A 19340-nucleotide genomic window follows, 5' to 3' on the forward strand; every position below is an offset into this window, starting at 1 on the left:
TTTAATACAAGGTGACAAATGCTATAATAAAACAGAGAAGCAGATAAATTCTCCCTAGGAATCATCAGAATGATGTACAAAGGTTGATCTTTGATCAGGTCTTGAAAAACAATGAAGCTAGGGGTACCTGAGCTTGTAATCTCGATAGCAGAGCCCAAACTCTCACAGCTGAAAGGATAACAACAAATTATCCCCAAACCTGGAGGCATACAAACAACCACTTATTATGCTCAAGGATTCTGTGAGCCATCAATTTCATCATGGTGTGGCAGGGACAGTTCTCAATTCTCACAATGCCTCAGCTAGAAGACCTGAAGGCTGGGGGCTACAATTGCTGGAAGGCTCAGTCACATGTTTAATGGGCGATGCCAGCTGTGGGTGGAATGTCTGCATATAGCCTCCTGTGTGGCCTGGCTTTCCTCACCACATGGAGGCTGGGTTTTGAGCATGAGTATATTGAGAGTGGGGAGAGGGGCAGACACCACACACACAAACAGGTGAAAGATTATGACTTTACCTCAAAAGGCAGGCAATGTCACTTTGTGTGTGTGTGTGTGTGTATGTGTGTGTGTGTGTGTGTGTGTGTGTGGTGCTAGGGATTGAACCCAGGGCCTTGTGCATGTGAGGCAAACACTCTACCAACTGAGCTATATCCCCCCACTTGCAATGTCACTTTTGCTCCATCTAATCAATTCAAAGGAAGTCACCAAGGTCTGCCTGTATATAAAGGGAGTGGAATTAGACCCCACTTTTTGGTAGGAAGGTTCTGTAAGAACAATGGAACCAGAAATGTTGCTGTGGCCATTTTGGGTCCCAGCACATTTGGTAACATGTGCCTGTGACTGGAACCATCTGAGTATGCATTGGGATCCCTTTTAGGATAATGGCTGAGTCCATGAAAACACAGCTATAGGAGTATAAAAATGGTAGCCTTGGGTCACTACTCCAGCCCTTGCAATGATTAATGTTCAGTAGTGCCAGGTGGTAATGGTTATGTGGCTATCTTTCATTTAGAACTGATTCAGACCTAGTAAACCACAAGTGTTCTTAAATACAATTGGGTTGGGGAGCTGAGACACAGAGAGCAAGCACAATACTAGACTGCCTACTAATTTGAGTATGTGCATATTGAGCAATTAGTTTGATTACAGGAAACTGATACTTGTACCTCCAATCTGGTAAAGGGGTCACACAAACTACAACTTTAATGTGTTAATTTGTGTGCTTGTCTGCGTCCCCGCCTCCCCTCACACCAGATTAGAAACTATTTTGAGGACAGGGACTACCTTATCCAGTCTTCCCCAAAAGATTTAGTAACATGGGAAAAACAAGCCAGTTGGCTCACTGGGAAAAGCTTGGGCTTTGGAATCACACATTTAATCTCAACTCCGGCACTTCCCAGTTGTGTGGCTTTAGATAAGGCACTTAATCTTGCCAGACTTTAGCATCTTCACCTCAGAGTTATTAATAGGATTAAATGAAATTACTTTGCCCCACGTCTAGATGATTCTTTTATTTTAGTTGTAGTTGGGCACAATGCCTTTATTTTATTATTTTTATGTGGTGCTGAGGATCGAACCCAGCACCTCACATGTGCTAAGCAAGTGCTCTACGCTGAGCCCTCTAGATGATTTTTTTTAATATTTCTGTTTTAGAAGTAGTTGGACACAGTACCTTTATTTTATTTATTTTTATGTGGTGCTGAGGATCGAACCCAGGGCCTCGCAGGTGCTAGATGAGCACTCTACCACTGTAGCCATAACCCCAGCCCCTCTAGATGATTCTTAATAGATGTTAGTTCTTTTCTTTCCCACTCAAAATATTGGATTCCCAGGAACGTGGGCTTTTCCCAGCCCACCATTCTCTATTTAGCTTTTTTTATTTCCCAAGATTTCTTCCTCTCCTTCACTCCTAAATCTTATCTCAGTCCTGCAGGCCTGCTTCCCTCAATGGATCCCCCAAAGGATTCATTCTACTCCTCTCTCTGGAGGAGCTGGGGAGGCAGGGAAGAGCCAGAGGCTTCTGGGACTGAGAGGGAAATGAGAAGCTGGCATAGCCTGGGGGCAGGTAGGAGGCTGAGTTGCTACAGAAAGTTAACTCCTTTTCATTCATTGATCCATCAAATCTTTATGGCATCTCACTAGGTCCCAAGCTCTATTCAAGAACCTGGGGATGTGGCAATGAGGAACAAGGTCTCTAATCTTTGCAGACTTTGGGGATTTTTTTTCTTTTAAATATTTTTTAGTTGTAGATGAACACAACGCCTTTATTTTATTTATTTATTTTTATGTGGTGCTGAGGACCGAACCTAGGGCCTCACACATGCTAGGCAAGCGCTCTATCGCTGTGACACAACCCCAGCCCTAACTTTGGGAATTTTTATTACTCATTAGTGTATTGTACACAGTGTAGGGGGAGTTGGTATACATAAAAGTCAGAATACTATAGACATATAGGCATATTAATGTTTATAGCAGCACAATTCACAACAGCAAAGTAATGGAACCAGCCTAGGAACCTGTCAATAGGTGAATGGATAAAGAATATGTGGTAATATATACAACAGGGTTACTCAACCATAAAGAAGAATGAAATTATGATATTTGCTGGTAAGTAGATGGAAATGGGAGAACACCATGCTGAGTGAAATAAGCTAGACTCAGAAAGTCAAAGGTCAAATATTTTCTCATATGTGGAACTAGAGAGAAATAAGAAAATAAAAAAAAGGGGAATCCCATGAAAATAGAAGAGCAGTGGAGTAGAGAAAAGGGATTAAGGAGGAAGGAGGAGGGGCAGGAAAAGGGATGAACTGTGCACAGAAATTGACCAAATTATGCTATGTACATGTATAAATATACCACAGTGAATTTCACCTTTATGAATATCTATAAGGTGACAATTAAAAAACAATAAATAAGCGGGGTGTGGTGGCACACACCTGTGATCCCAGTGACTTGAGAAACTGAGACAGGAGGATCATGAGTTCAAAGCCAGCCTCAGCAACTTAATGAGGCCCTAAGCAACTTAGAAAGACCCTGACTCTAAATAAAACTTAAAAAGGGATGGGGATGTTGCTCAGTGGTTAAGCTCCTGGGTTCAATCCCTGGTACAAAAAAAAAAAAAAAAAACAATAAATAGAAGGAAGACCAGTTAGAGGAAAGAGAACAGGGGGAGGTAGTAGGAAAGAGAAAGTGGAAATACTGTGGATTAAAATGCAGCAAATTATATTATATGTATGTACAAATATGTAAAAATGAATCCCTCCATTGTGTGCAACATAATGTACTAACAGAAACATTTTTAAAAAATAGACAAATAAAATATATAGTGAAAGCACTACAAGAAAAATAAAAGTAGTTTATGCTGTTCAGAACCCACCCAGCAAAAGGTCAGTTTAGGTCAAGACCTAGATGACAAGGAACTAGCCTTGCAAAGGTCCAGGGCTCACTCCTCCCCCCACCCCCATTGACATTTCAAGATGGATAATTCTTTGTTATGGGTGTGTCCTGAGCATTGTAGGATGTTTGGCAGCATCCCTGGCTTCTACCCACAAGATACCAGTAGCAGTAGCACCCTCTCCCAAGTTGAGACAAGTACAAATGGACATTCAGGACCAAGAGAAGTTTCTGGAGTATTACAATCTGAGAAGAAGAAGAACTCCTGGGAAATAAAACAGCTAAATGGAGAAGGGTAGGGTAAGGAGAATGCCTGTGTGCCTGGGAATTCAAAATTCTGAGTAGGAAAGAAAGGAGCTAACATCTATTGAGCATCATCTAGATTCATGCAAAATAATTTCTTTTTTTTAAAACAGATACAACATTTTTATACCTTTATTTTTTTTACCCATTTTTATGTGGTGCTGAGGATCAAACCCAGTGCCTCGCACATACCAGGCGAATTCTCTACCACTGAGCCACAACCCCAGCCCCCAAAATAATTTTATTTAATCCCATTAATAATTCTGAGATGAAGACACTAAAGTAATTGAGAGCCAGAGACCCACCAAGCCAACCGAGAGCATTCCTAGCAAAAAAGAACAACAAGTATAAGGAAGGAATAAGGCTGTGACCTGTGTGTTGCCCATCCCTGTGGGTGAATTTGTCTACTGTGACAAAGTGGCAACAGATGCTCTGGGAGGAAAGGGGTATAAATGAGGAAGTGGGACTTGCAAGGGGAATGAATACTTCCTGGTTCAACACTTCAGCTGGGGGCTACTTTCCTTATTCACGGTTTGAGCTGAGCCAGAAAGTCAGAGAATAACTCAGGACACACAGGCGGGTGGGCATCATGTGTCTGGGCTCTGATAGGTCCTCTTAATAGGACCTCTTGGTGCCCACCAAACTCAGAGAAGCATTCAAGCAGTCACTTTTTTGTCCATCAAGATTCTATTTTTAGTTGCTTTTAGCAACTATCTTAGTCAGTTGGAAAAAATATATGCAACTCTACCTCAAATTTTTATCCTATCAAATTCATCATCTCTAACATCAACTTCCTAGAAATAGGTTAATGAAATAAGCCACAGAGATAAACAACTGAGCCAGTATCACCCAAACTCCCAGAGTACATTTTGATTAAACTTTGAGGCAATCCTTCATTTTCATTTTAGACACTATATACAATCCTGTATAGGCCAGAAAATGGTGTCAAGGCAGAGTTCAGACAACCAGGGAGCTGCTCAGGCAATGTAGGACACACAGCCTTTGGTTTTTCTGGCTTTTTTTTTAAATGTGGTAAAAAACCACTTAAGTTTTTTGTTTTTGGTAGCAGGGGCACTTAGGGTCTCGCTAAATTGGTGAAGCTGGCTTGAACTTGCAATCCTCCTGCCTTAGCCTCCCAAGTGGCTGGGATTATGGGTGTGTGCCATCATGCCCAGCTTAACATAAATTTTACCATCAACTTTTTTGTGTGTGCTGGACATAAAACCCAGGGCTCTGTTCATATTAAGCATGCACTTCTAACCATTTTTAAGGGAATATGTTACTTAAGTATATTTACATCGTTGTGCAACAGATCTCTAAACTTTATCTTGCTGAAGCTCTATGACTAATGAAAAATAATTCTCCTTTGTTCCATCCCCTAACCCCTAGTAAAACATCATTCTACTTTCTGGTTTTGTGAATCTGACTACTTTACCTCACCTAAATGGAATTTTGCAGAATTTATGTCACTGGCTGATTTTACTTAGTGTCTTCACATTTTATCCATACTGTATTATGTGGCATGATTCCCTTTTTTAATATTTATTTTTTTAGTTTTAGGTGGATACAATATCTTTATTTTATTTTATTTTTATGTGGTGCTGAGGATTGAACCCAGTGCCCCACACATGCTAGGTGAGCACTCTACCACTGATCCACAAACCCAGCCCTGATTCCCTTTCTTTTTTTTAAAGGGGGGGGGGAGAGAGAGAGAGAGAGAGGGAATTTTAATATTTTTAAAAGTTTTATTTTTTATATTTATTTTTTAGTTCTTGGCGGACACAACATCTTTGTTTGTATGTGGTGCTGAGGATCGAACCCAGGCCACACGCATGCCAGGCGAGCGCGCTACCGCTTAAGCCACATCCCCAGCCCCAAGGATACCCCTTTCTTTTAAAGACTGAATAATACTCCATTGTATGCTGGGAGCCACTAGCCAAGTAGGTATGACAATTTCCTTGCCAGCATACCCCATGTTGCTTAATGGAAGGACTCGGGGAAATAGGACATTTTGCAGTAACATTGCATGTAAGGTAACCTTGCTCAAGGACCAGGGCGGATCCGGGTTTAGGGCGGTTCCAGGTTTAAGATTATTCCTGCTGGGAATAGGGCGTATCCTGCTGCCTGAGTTCCCCTTGAGTCTCTCCCGGGATTCAGAGAGTTTTTGGGGAGGCAGAGGGTGTGGATTTGGGCAGAGAACGTGGATTTCCCCAGAACATGTTTGTAGACAGCCGGTGTGACCACGGGAATAAAGAATTGCTGTTTGAATCTACAAGCTGTGTGGTGGCTCGTGATTTTGTGCCCAGCCAGACTGCGGCAATTGTATGGCCATACCATGTTGTCCATCCATTTATCTGATGATGGACATATGGGTTAATTCCACCTCTTGGCTATCGTGAGTAGTTCTGCTATGAACATGAATCTACAAATATGCAGTCTTTAATTTTTTTTTTAATTTGGTACTGGGATCTAACCCAGGAGCACTTTACTACTGAGCTACATCCCCAGCCTTTTCTTTTTACTTTTAATTTTTTGAGACAAGGTCCCGCTAAGTAACTGAGGCTGCCTTAGAACTTGTGATCCTTCTGTCTTAGCTTCCTGAGCCATTGGGATTATAGTCATGCACCACCGCGCCCAGCATATGCTCATAGTCTTTTTTTTCTTTCATAACCTATTTATTACCATTTTGATGTGCAAATCAGAAACCTGAAATCTTTTCTTCTGCATAAGGGTGTTAATGTTTTATCTGGAATTCCAAAGTCAAGTACAGAATTTTACACAGATTAACTTTAAAAGGGGTGTAGGTAAGGGAAATGGTAGGGAAATGTCAGTATCTTAAAGGAATGAGTTGATTCCTTTCCAGACACAATTGACCTTTTGCTCAGTGGATTTCTTTGCCCTGCCTAGCTCAGGCACCTAGGTTCATAAAGAGAAACTATTCACACTGTTCACCCTTTTCCTCCAAGCTTTTTTTAAATTGATTTTTCTTAATATATGACAGCAGAATGCATTACAATTCTTACTACACATATAGAGAACATTTTTTTCATATCTCTGGTTGTTTATAAAGTATATTCACACCAATTCATGTCTTCATACATGTTTTGGATAATAATGTCCATCACATTCCACCATTATTAATTACCCCATGCCCCCTCCCTTCCTCTCCCATCCTTCTGCCCTATCTAAAGTTTATCTATTCCTCCCATGCTCCTACTCCCTACCCCACTATGAATCAGCCTCCTTATATTAGAGAAGACATTCAGCATTTGTTTTTTGGGGATTGGCTAACTTCACTTAGCATTATCTTCTCTAACTCCATCCATTTATCTTCAAATGCCATGATTTTATTCTCTTGTATTGCTGCGTAATATTCCGTTGTGTATATATATGCCACATTTTCTTTATACATTTATCTACTGAAGGCATCTAGGTTGGTTCCACAGTTTAGCTATTGTGAATTGTGCTGCTATAAACATTGATGTGGCTGTGTCCCTGTAGTATGATGATTTTAAGTCCTTTGGGTAAGACCAAGGAGAGGGATAGCTGGGTCAAATGGTGGTTCCATTCCCAGATTTCCAAGGAATCTCCATACTGCTTTCCATATTCGATGCACCAATTTGCAGTGCCACCAGCTCATAGTCTTTTTTAAGAAAATATTTTTTAGTTGTTGATAGACCTTTATTTTATTTATATATATGTGGTGCTGAGAATCTAACCCCGTACCTCAAACATGCCAGGCAAGTGCACTACCACTGAGCCCCAGACCAGCCCCTGTACATAGTCTTTTTAAAATGTATTAATTAAGATATAATTCATATACCATATAATTCACACATATAAATTAAGTGTAAAATGTAATATTTTTCAGTACAGAGTTGTGCAACCATCACCCCCAAAAGAAATCCCACTGGAAGTCACTCCCCATGGTCAGTTCATACGTCAACTTGACTGCAGTTCCCAGGTGTCCAAACACTAATCTAGGTGCTATCGTGAAGGTTGCCTTGTAGGTGTGATTAAAGTCCATGATCAGTTGACTTCAGTTAAGTGGGCCTGACTCAATCAGAGAAAAAGGTCATTAAGAGCAGAACTGAGGTTTTCCTGAAGAAGAAATTCTGCCTGTGGAATAAACTTCTCGGTATGTATCTCCTACTTGATCAGTTTCTTTGGCTGAACTTCCATTGATAAGGCTCCCACCCCGAGAGTCCTAAGCAACTATTAATCTGCTTTTTTGCCCCTATGGATTTGCCCATTCTAGACATTTAAAATACATGGGATCATACAACATGTGCTCTTTTGTGACTGGCTTTCACTTAGCATGTTTTTAAGTGTCACCAATGTAGCATATATCAATACTTGGTTCCTTTTATGGCTGGATAATATTGCATTGCATGGAAATGTTTTGTCTATCAATGCACCAGATGATAGACCTTTAATTATTTCCACTATTTGGCTATTATTAATAATACTGTTATGGACATTTATATATAAGTTTTTGTGTAGACATAGGTTTCATTTCTCAGTATATACCTAGGACTGGCTCTGCTGAGTCACATAGCTCTATGCTTAACATTTTGAGGAACTACCAGACCGTTTACTCCACATTATCGTCAACAGTTGGGTATTTCATTGTGGTTTTCATGCCTATTTTCCTGATGACTAATACTAATGATGGTAAATATGTTTTCATGTGTTTGTCACTTATGTAAATTCTTTTGAAAAATGTTTAAATCCTTTGTCCAGTTTCAAATATATATAACTGTTGAGTTGTAAAAGTTCTTTATATATTCTGGATACAAGTCTCTTATCGGATATATGAATTGCAAATATTTATTTTCACATATTCTATGGGTTGACTTTTTTCTTCATGGTTAGTTTGTTGTGCTTTTGGTGTTGTATCTAAGAAACCATTGCCCAACCCAAGGTCCAAATTTACTTTTACCAAGATTTACTCCTATGTTGTCTTCTGATAGTCTTATTAGCTCTGTCATTTAGGTATATGATCCCACACAGACTTCTACAAGTCTTACCTATTGGTAGTGCTTCCCCAGGGAAATACCATGGCACTATCAAAAAAAGAAATGAACTATTGTGTTTAAAACAAAATGTACAATGTGTACTCTTCAGCATTCTGATCTCAGTTGAGAACAATACTTGAAATGAGCCAGGGCTCTCTGTAGAACAAATAAATGCTTTCATAAAGATGTCACTTTTGTGAATCAAAGTGTGAAATATGATATATCAAGAACTATGTAATGTTTTGAACAACCAACAATAAAAATTAATTAAAAAAATAAATAAAAATAAAATGCAGAAAAAAAAAAGATGTCACTTTTGGGGCTGGGGATGTGGCTCATGCGGTAGCGTGCTCGCCTGGCATGCGTGCGGCCCGGGTTCAATCCTCAGCACCACATACAGACAAAGATGTTGTGTCCACCAGAAAAACTAAAAAATAAATATTAAAATTCTCTCTCTCTCTCTCTGCCTCTCTCCCTCTCTCTGCCTCTCTCTCTCCCTCTCTCTGCCTCTCTCCCTCTTTCTTTAAAAAAAAAAAAGATGTCACTTTTGAATGGAGTGCGATCTATGACCTATTTGCTTATGAACCAGTCCAAACAGCTTGCTGCCATAGCATGAGGGAAGAAAGACTCTACTGTGAGAATCGCGGGTGGGGGGAACCCCAAAACAACAACAACAAAACACCCTAATCACTGATTTGGTCTAAACAAGAGAGCTTAGAGTTTTCTGTGGCTTTCATAAACTATTTACTTTTTGCTCGAGAAAGATGACTGAAAACTTTTTAATGTCTTGTGACCTGAAAATATTTAATGTAAATATAATAGTCCTTTTATTTGTTTTTCCTGTAAAGTGGAGGGGAAGATGGAACAACATAAAACAAACACCATCTTAACAGGCTGTTTTTGGGGGGATCCTCCAGATTCACTAAAATATCTCACAGGATCCAGTATGTATTTGTGCTCATGGCTTAGGTTTATTGTCGCAAAGGAAATATGACAGGTCCAGCAAGGGAAAAAAACACAGGATTACTATGTTTTCTCCCTCCTGGCCTGGAAGGGGACATATTCAATGTGTCCCCATCTCCAGCAGCAAAACTGGTGCTACACAGGTGCACTATTTCTGCCCAGCAAAGCATATTAGAGATTCAGTACTCAAGGATTTTACTGGGGCTGGCACAATAGTCACCCTCTGCATAGCAACTACCTAATGTCCCAGAATAAAATCAGGTGTTGGCCATAACTCATGCCATTTGCACAATCTTTGTTACCTGATATAGCAGAGTTTGGCACCCCAGCCTTATAAGCATAGGAACTTTTGGGAAGTAATTTCCTAAGGGCCAACCCTACAAGCAGGCTGTTCTAAAGATGGCAGGCTCAAGACTGCTGTGTTAAGTATATCTCTTCTCCACAGAGGCCATGCTCTCATGTAAGCTCAAATTTTAGGTTTACTTAAGGAAACATGCAAATTTGGTTTTGTTAATATTCCAAATTTAGTATCATTTCAGAGAGCTGAACTTTTTCTTATCTAGGAACAAAAATTTAAGTATAATACTTCAGCAAATATTATCCAATGGCATGTGTAAGTTACTAAGACATGTTTGTCACTTGTATAACTTCTTTTAAAGGACAGTGGCATACTATATTATGCAAATCAATATTAATTCTAAGTTAAACATCCCTGTTAATTAAAGTAGGACATGTTGGCTCTCAAGCAATGGGATTCTTAACCAGACATTCCAATTCCTATCAATATATAAAAGTAATAAGAGATTATTTTATTTTTTATTTTGGGTTCCAGGAAATGAACCCAGGGTGGGGTGCTTACCACTAAGTCACATTCCCAGCCTTTTTTATATTTGACTTAGAGACAGGATCTCGCTAAACCACTTAGGGCCTTGCTAAGTTGCTGAGGCTGGCCTCAAACTTGCAATCCTCCTGCCTTGGCCTCCCAAGTCACTGGGATTACAGGCCAACATGGCCAGCAATAAATTATTTTCTTTTTTTTTTTTTAAAGAGAGAGAGAGAGAGAGAGAGAGAGAGAGAATTTTTTAATATTTATTTTTTAGTTATCGGCGGACACAACATCTTTGTTTGTATGTGGTGCTGAGGATCGAACCCGGGCCGCACACATGCCAGGCGGTGCGCCACTGCTTGAGCCACATCCCCAGCCCTAGAAATTATTTTCTATGTACATAACATTAATGAATATTCATGATTGAATTATAGGAATATATCAAAGGTGCCCCAAAAGCTCATCTCTGGGCTAACCCTTGCTAGATTTGTGGGGGACAAAAGGTACTCCCAAGGAAAAACACAAAGAGCATGACATAAATCCTAACTCAGTAAATCATCCATCCAAGTCAACATCCCCTGTTTTACCAGGCTTGTTTCCTCTGATTAATTTCCCTTACCTAAAAAAAGTTATTGTGCCCCCCAAATTTAAAACTCTTGCCTAGATATATTATATTCAGGTCTTAAACAAACATCCTTGGGTGCTTTTTTCTCACAAGATCAATGCATGAAACCATTACCTATCATTGATATTTAATTTGTACATTATGATGTTGCTGCCCTGTAATTATTCTGATTGTTTCATGCACTTAACTTTTGTCTCCAAATCTGAACTGTGAATGGTATTTCTCTACCCTGCCCATGCTAACAGATCATCTAGACCATGCATTCAGTAGATGCTTAATAAATTTCAGGGATAAAATTGCAGAATAAGAAGGCCTTTGAAGATGCACCTAGGCCAACCTCCTGTTTTCAGATTTGAAGTCAGAAATAAAGGGACATAAAACCTGACCTTTGTGGCAATCAAACAAATCAAATACCTACAGATACCTTCCAAAGGCTCTGACTGAAACAGAGTCATAATGCAATTGTGAACTGTCAATAATTCACTCAGCACACATTGGCAACATATACACCAGTTACATCAGGTCAGCACTGCTGGAACACTAAGAAGACACTTGCCCTGGCCTCAGAATTATAGTCTACCGGAGGAGATGAGGTGTGAACTAACAAAGGGGAAACATCCATGAGGCCACTAGAAATTTAGAAAGTGATCAGGAAGTTCAAGAGTTTGGGGAGATTAAATTCCTTGCTTTTTGTAGAAACTGTTTCTAAATCTTTTCATTATTTTTATTATATCAATGTTACATGGACACTGAGTTTCAAGAATCAAACAGTTCTTCTAAGTCTGTTGCAAAAACACAGAAATCCTATTGTCTCCCTCTCCCCATCCCTTTCTCGTATGCTAATTATATCTTTTAAAATTTAAACTTAAATGCTAAGCAAACACTCTACTGAGTGAAGAAGTTAATATTAAGAATTTCGTATTTACTTTGTAAACTTTGGTTCCATGTGTCCACAGGCACCCCTCCTGTAATGAAGGCATCTCTCCCATTCCCATTTTTCTTTTATTTTTAATTTTTATTTATTTTGCAGTGCTGGGGATCAAACCTAGTGCCTCATGCATGCTAGACAAGTACTCTGCTACAGTTTATAGAACTATAAAGTTCTATATTTAGCTATACATCAAACCCTATTTAAAAAATATTTTTAGTTGTAGATGGAAATAATACCTTTATTTATTTTTATGTGGTGCAGAGGATTGAAAGTGATAGGCAAGTGTTCCACCACTGGGCTACAATTCCAGCTCAATCCCCATTTATTTTTAACTGATATATAAAAACATAAAAGTTGTACATATTTATGGGATACCATGTGACATTCTGATATATGTGTCTAATGCTTAAGCCAGGGTAAACATATCTCCTCAAGTATTTATCATTTTTCTTTCTTAACATTCACCATTTAAAAAAATATTTTTAGTTGTCAATGGACTTTTATTTATTTATATGTGCTGCTGGGAATCGAACCCAGGGCCTCACACATGCTAGGTAAGTGCTCTACCACTGAGCCACAACCCCAGACCTGATTCACCATTTCTTTATAGTGAAAACATTCAAATTCCTATTTTTTAGTTTTTTGAAATATATGGTGCCTGTTATCTCTAGTCACCCTACTGTACAATAGCACAGCAGAATTTCTTGCTCCTATCTAACTCTAACTCAATACCCATTGATCAACCTCTCCCCCAGGTGCTAAAGCCATCTTAAAAATCCATTTCTTCTTATCTTCCTGGGGTTCCAGGAGAAACTAATGTATATATAATTCAGACACTACCATTACCTGAGTGCTATTTTCTCAAAACTTAGAAGAGATATGGAAGATAAATTTAGATGGCTAATACTTAGAAGCTGATGTTTTCCCTGTAGTGAACAAAACATTTAAGATCATTCTCCTGATGATACATAAATTTGGGGTCACTCCTGGTAAAATCCCAGTATTATACCATCTAAGCATTTGAAGGATTCACTATGACTATTTCTGAGTATGGGAAGCAGTTTTTCAATTCCATATTTTTCTCCATCATTCATTCATTCATTCATTTGGTGTTGGGGATTGAATCCAGGGATGGCATACCACTGAGCTACACCCACAGCCTATTTATTTATTCATTTATTTACATCCACAGCTTGCTTATTTATTGGTACTGGGGATTGGACCAAGGGGCATTTAACAACTGAGCAACATCCCCAGCCCGTTTTTTAATATTTTGAGACAGGATCTTGCAAAGTTGCTTAAGGCTTCACTAAATTGCTGAGACTGGTTTTGAACTTGTCATCCTCCTGCCTCAGCCTCCTGAGCCACTGGGATTATAGATGTGTGCCACACATCCAGCTTTTAAAATTTTTTTTATTTTTATTTTTTAATTTTGAGTCAAGCTCTCCCCAAATTGCTTAGAGCCTCGATAAGTTTCTGAGGCTGGCCTTGAATTTGCATTCCTCCTGCCTCAGCTTGCTGAGTCCCTGGGATTATAGGTGAGCATCACTGTACCTAGCTTTTTTTTCTATCTTTGCCTTTTACCTTTTCTTCTGTCTTCTACAATGCCATCAATAGGGCAGCATTGAAGGGGGAGATTTACAAGATTTTCTTTTCCTTTTTCCTTCTTTCTTAAGATTCTGGGGATGGAATCAAGAGCCTCATATTTGCTAGGTAAGCACTCTACCACTGAGCTACTCCACCAGTCCTATAAGGACTTTGATTAAGGTTATTTCAGTTTGAGGTAGGCAGGAGAAGAGTCACTCCCTTGGCTATTCTTTTGTCTTTCAGAGTTCAGCAACAAAGCACTACACTTGATTAAGAAAATAAAAGCCCTTAAATATGAGACATAGGTGATTTATTCAGTATGTCAAAGGAACAAAATGTGAAGTGAAATGCTTGCTTATAAAAACAAACTTTTCTTTCATTCAGAAATATCCTTGTCCATAATTTCATAAACATAAATAAGACTGAACTTCAGGCACATCTGGAGTTTGACCTGATTGTACCTTTACTCCTGTGTGCTGGCTAATTACTGATCTGAAACATGAATAGAAGGATATTAGACAGGAGGTTTACAGAGTGAAAACCAATACCTTAACCAAGTTTCTTTCAACCCACGGTGAACAAAATCATTATTTCAAATATTTGCCTTTAAAGAAAATTAAGCTTGAAAGAGAATTTAGTTCCACAAATATAATGCTGATCCCCTCAAAATTGTTTTGCATTAGACTTAATAAACTAAAAAGTGATAACTTTCATACTCATGATTTATTAGTCAGTTTATACAATAGGAATGAATACTGCTGGCCACAAAGAAAAGTTCTCTAAATATTTAGCTTTTCTCAAACGATAAGTGCAATGTGCATTCATTAAACATGACAATGACAACAAAAGTCCCATCTATTTTCTCAGAAATCAAGGATTCTGAATTATAGTTTCACACTCATAAAAATCAGTAATACTCACTACATGGCCTAATTTTAACTTTCATCGACTTCCTGTTTGACCTCTAGTAAGCCCTATTTTTAACACCTGTATATGCAAAACGCACATTTCACCTATGCTTTGGATTTTCTTTGGGGTATTTACATAATTGATTTATTCATTAGGGTTAGGTGCTCTGCGTTATGTGGGCCACTCCTGGGCTGGGTTCCAGCATTGCACTTGGGACAAAAGCTGCTGACCCACAGGCCTAGACACCTCTACCCTACACTCTGGGTGGTACTGTCAGTCAGCTCAACTGGCTCTGGGTTCTGCTATGTACTACTGCTTAGCTTTTGTCTCAAGGTGTGATAAAGGTAGTAAGATTGGTGAAGGCATTCTTTAGTATTCCTAATCCTTTCTTTCCTCTGGTTGATGTTGTTTGTTTGGTATCAGGTATGGATCCCAGGGGCACTTAACCACTGAACTACATTCCCAGCCATTTTTATCTTTTATTTTGAAACATGATCTCACCAAGTTGCTTAGGGTCTTGCTAAATTGATAAAGCTGGCTTTGAACTTGCAATCCTCCTGACTCGGCCTCCCAAGCCTCTGGGATTGTAGGCATGCACCGCCTCCCCTGAAACAATCTTAATTTTTTACAAAACACTCTTTCTTGGGAATCTATCATCACAGAACAAACCAAACCACATTTATCTCTTCAGAGGAGTTTAAGTCAATTTGTAAGGTAGAGAACATTCCCTCCAGAGTCCCTGAAGTTCTTCAAATAGAACTACAGAACTATGTTGATTATGTTGCAGATAAAGTAGATGGAGAGTCATGGTTTTTATTATAAGGAGATATGACCATAAAAGATGGAATAAGAAGTATAACAGTAGATAGAAGTATCTTGGGACAGAAAAAGAATAACAAGAATAAAGCTGGCGGCTGGGACTGTAGCTCAGTGGTAGAGTGCTTGCCTATCATGTGGGAGTCACTGGGTTGGATCCTCAGCATCATATAAAAATAATATAAAGGTTATTGTGTCCAACTACAACTGAAACAAATTTAAAAAAATGCTTAAAAAAAGAATAAATCTGGGCATGATGACCCATGCATGTAGTCCCAGCAACTCAGGAGGCCAGCCTCAGGAATATAGTGATATCCTGGCTAAAAATAAAAAAATAAAAAGGGATGGGCATGGTGGCACATTCCTGTAATCCTAGTAGCTCAGAAAGCTGAAGCAGAAGGATTGCAACTTAAAGCTGGCCTAGGCAACTTAGTGAGGCCCTGTCTCTAAATAAAAATTTTAAAAAGGGCTGGGGATGTGGCTCAGTTGTTGTGCCCCTGGGTTCAATCCCTGGCACCAAAAAATTAAAAAAAAAAATAAAAATGAAAAATGAAAAGGGCTGGAGATGTAGCTCAGTGTAGAGCACACCTTGGCCCAATCCCTAGCACCCCAAAAAAATAAAGTACAAATGTACCGAATTCAGGAATAAGGCAAGAGAGGAGAGAGAGAAAATGGCACTTTGAAAGTATAAAGAATTAGAGAAACACTTTAGGGACTAAAGTACTTATTTTTTGGTGCATTATATGGGCCACTACTCAGGCCATTGAACTCAGGGCCTTGTGCATGCTGTCTATGCTCCCCCACCGAGCTACATCCTTAGCCTCCAAATATGCATTTGTTTTTTGTTTTGGTACTGGGGATTGAACCCAGGGTGCTTAACCATTGAACCATATCCCCAGCCCTTTTTGCATATTTTATTTAGAGACAGGGTCTCATTAAATTGCTTAGGGCCTTGCTAAGTTGTTGAGGCTGGCTTTGAACTCACAATCCTTCTGCCTTAGCCTCCCAAGCCACTAGGATTACAGGCGTGCACCATCATTCCCAACCCCAAATATGCATATTTTATATTCCCTATAGTTTAATATACATAGGAGGCATGGAAAGTATTAAATATAAAAAGAAAGCTGCACTTGAATACAAACAACCAGGAAAAGATCTTTGGGCCACCATCCATAAATTAAAAATAGTTCAAAGGGTAACTAAGCTGTCTGTGTTGGTAGGTAATTCCTCTGCTGTACTAAACACAGATCAAACAATAGTAGAGCTTGGTGATACCTAACCCCACCACCAAATGGAGGAGTTAAGAGGTTTCAAAGAAACATTTCAATAGTGACTGAAGGATTAGCAATGAGAAGTAATACTGTACATTAAGGAGGCACTCAAATACCTATTGATTAATCATCTCCAGAGCATGCTGAGGTATAGGCCATTTCTTCTTAATATTCTATAGATCAAGCAACCTCAATGAAGAAACTCATGGAATTTCCACTTTGCAGAGTGACAGAAACTCAAGACAAATGGAGAAAGCATATTTATAATTTAGGCACAGCTTTAATATATTTGTATGATTTGTCCAGTAACACAAAAAAGTAAGATTTCTGGGTGACTAGGATTATCCCATGTACAACTTTGCTTTAGCTCATTGAATTCAGTAACAATACCAGCTGTGTTCCTGCCATTTTGGTTCTATTAAAGGTATTTAATACTAATACATGCATTTCTATTTGTGCATAGCTATCTTCCCAACCGTTATCGATTCTGGAAGATCAACAATTAGGAATTATACTGAAGACAAGCATCAAAGGCTTACAGTTTCCAAAACAGTCTAAAATTTGGAAATTTTAAATTCTCTCATATTGCCCTTGCCATCCTTCCTGGCTAGTTGACAATTCAAAAAAAAAGAGATTCCTGCTGTTCCTTGCCCTGGGAACAGAGAAATCCATCTGTGGTGCATTCAAGGGCCACAAAGTGGGAGGATACAAGCTATACAAAGAGCTGATACACATAGCCACATCCCCATTCATCCACTGGCAGAGCACATATACTGCTTCATTATGAATTTCACTTCCATTCAAGATCTGGAAGATCTGTATAAACTGGGAGATGACAGTCACAACAAGGGTTACTATTACAGTTTTCTTCTGTTATGTCTTCTAATTAGTACATGTAAACTGTGTTACTTATTGTTCCTTGTGTTGGTTTTTTCTTCTTCCACATTTTTTATTGGTGTTTTGTAGTTATATATATTGATGGGATCTGTTGTTACATATTCATACATCCATACAATATAACAATATAATTTGGCCAATATCACTCCCCAGCATTTCCTTGTGTTGATTTTTAAAGCATCGTCTCTTACCTAGAGACCCTCTCCTCTGCCCTCCTTTGGGTTTGGGGAATCAAACTCTGCAGACTACTATCTGCTACTGTCCAAAGAAGAGTTAATGTTGTCTTTAGCAAACAACATGCATACACACAGAAACATGCACCACGCACACTAACTATGCATATATGTGAATAAAAGATATGCTTAAACTATCAATGATATCGGTAAAGAAAGCAGGACACCTTTTTTTAAATTTGGATTTTAATTATGTACATAAATAGTGACATGAGAATGAAGAGTTCTAAGGCTTGTACATTATCTCCAGGTAAAAGGATTTCAGCGTAGTCCACTTGTAGTATGGCATTACCCAAGATAATGAAAAGGCCTACTATAGATTTTCCTGAAGAAGAAGGCCAGTTTATTATATTCAATACTGACTTCTCTGCCATTTTTCTGTAGAAATACTGATTTACTGTCTGGAGTTTCCACTGTTTACCTACAACTAAAAGAAAAAAAAAAAAGAAAACATAAGCAAACTGGGCCAGAAAAAAATGACTCTAAAATTTAATATTTTGAAAATCTTTAGATTTAAATAGAGAAACCACATAAAATATTATGTTATTATTACATGACCTTAAGGATCATGAGCCAGAGAAAACTGTAATTATTCTCATTTCACAAATGAACACTCAGATTCTCAACTGGCTGTGTCTCTATGCATAATTAAACAGATAAATGGATGAATATGAAGTAAAGGCCTAAATGGCACAGCACACACCATACCTCTTTCTCCCTCTAAAGATCAAACAACTACAGTTCCATGTATCTGCTAGAGGAGAGAATATTATCCTCAGTTAGATATATACCTCTCCTCATATCACCTCATCATTGTTGTTCAGAATGAAACACGTGATTTCAAAGACATGTCAAAGCCAAACTGAGTCCTCTCCAGATTGCTTTTTTCCTTATATGTAATGAATACAAAGAAGTAACTGGAGATTTATAAATATTTTATTGTTTTTGAAATGCTGGGGATTGAACCACACACATGCTAGGCAAGCACTCTACCACTGCACTACATCCTCAAAACCAATATTTTAAAGGCCAGTGAATATTCACTTGATCATTTAATACAAACCCCCAAAATTGTAAGTTAAACATATAGACCACTAACATCTTTTCTATGTCAATTTATTAATCTGTTTTTGGCTTCTCTAAGAATTTGATACGTTTACTACATTGTTAAACTCTAAAAACTGGAAACAACCTATATTAACAAGGATTAAGCAAACCACGATAGTAATCCAGACTAGGAAATCATTAAACAAATAAAAAGGGAATGAGGCCAGGTACAGTGCCACACACACAGTACCACACACCTGTAATCCCAGCCATTCAGGAGGCTGAGGCAGGAGGATTGCAAGTTCAAAGCCAGCCTTGGCAACTTAAAGAGACCCTGTCTCAAAATTTAAAAAAAAAGTGAGGGAGGATGTTAAATTTTTAAAAAAGTGGGCTCAGTGGTATGCATTCAAACCCCATTACCAAAAAGAAAAATAAAAACAAAAAAGAAAAAAAGAAGGAATGAGATGGATCTATAACTATTGACAATAAACTATGTACATAATATATTAAGTAAAAAAA

At 38.5% G+C, this 19340-nt stretch overlaps 1 protein-coding gene across 4 annotated transcripts in view; it reads right to left on the reverse strand.

Moving 5' to 3' along the window:
* Positions 1-16904: 16904 nt before the first annotated feature.
* Apoo (apolipoprotein O) overlaps positions 16905-19340 on the reverse strand; it is a 55310-nt gene continuing 52874 nt past the window's right edge. For all 4 annotated transcript variants that reach the window (XM_077106951.1, XM_077106950.1, XM_077106953.1 and 1 more), the window contains one exon: positions 16905-18201. In XM_077106951.1, the coding sequence (XP_076963066.1) occupies positions 18196-18201 (6 nt within the window). In that variant the 3' untranslated portion in view covers positions 16905-18195. The remainder of the gene's footprint in view (positions 18202-19340) is intronic.

The sequence above is a fragment of the Callospermophilus lateralis genome, chromosome X, assembly GCF_048772815.1.
Source record: "Callospermophilus lateralis isolate mCalLat2 chromosome X, mCalLat2.hap1, whole genome shotgun sequence".
Classification (NCBI taxonomy): Eukaryota; Metazoa; Chordata; class Mammalia; order Rodentia; family Sciuridae; genus Callospermophilus; species Callospermophilus lateralis.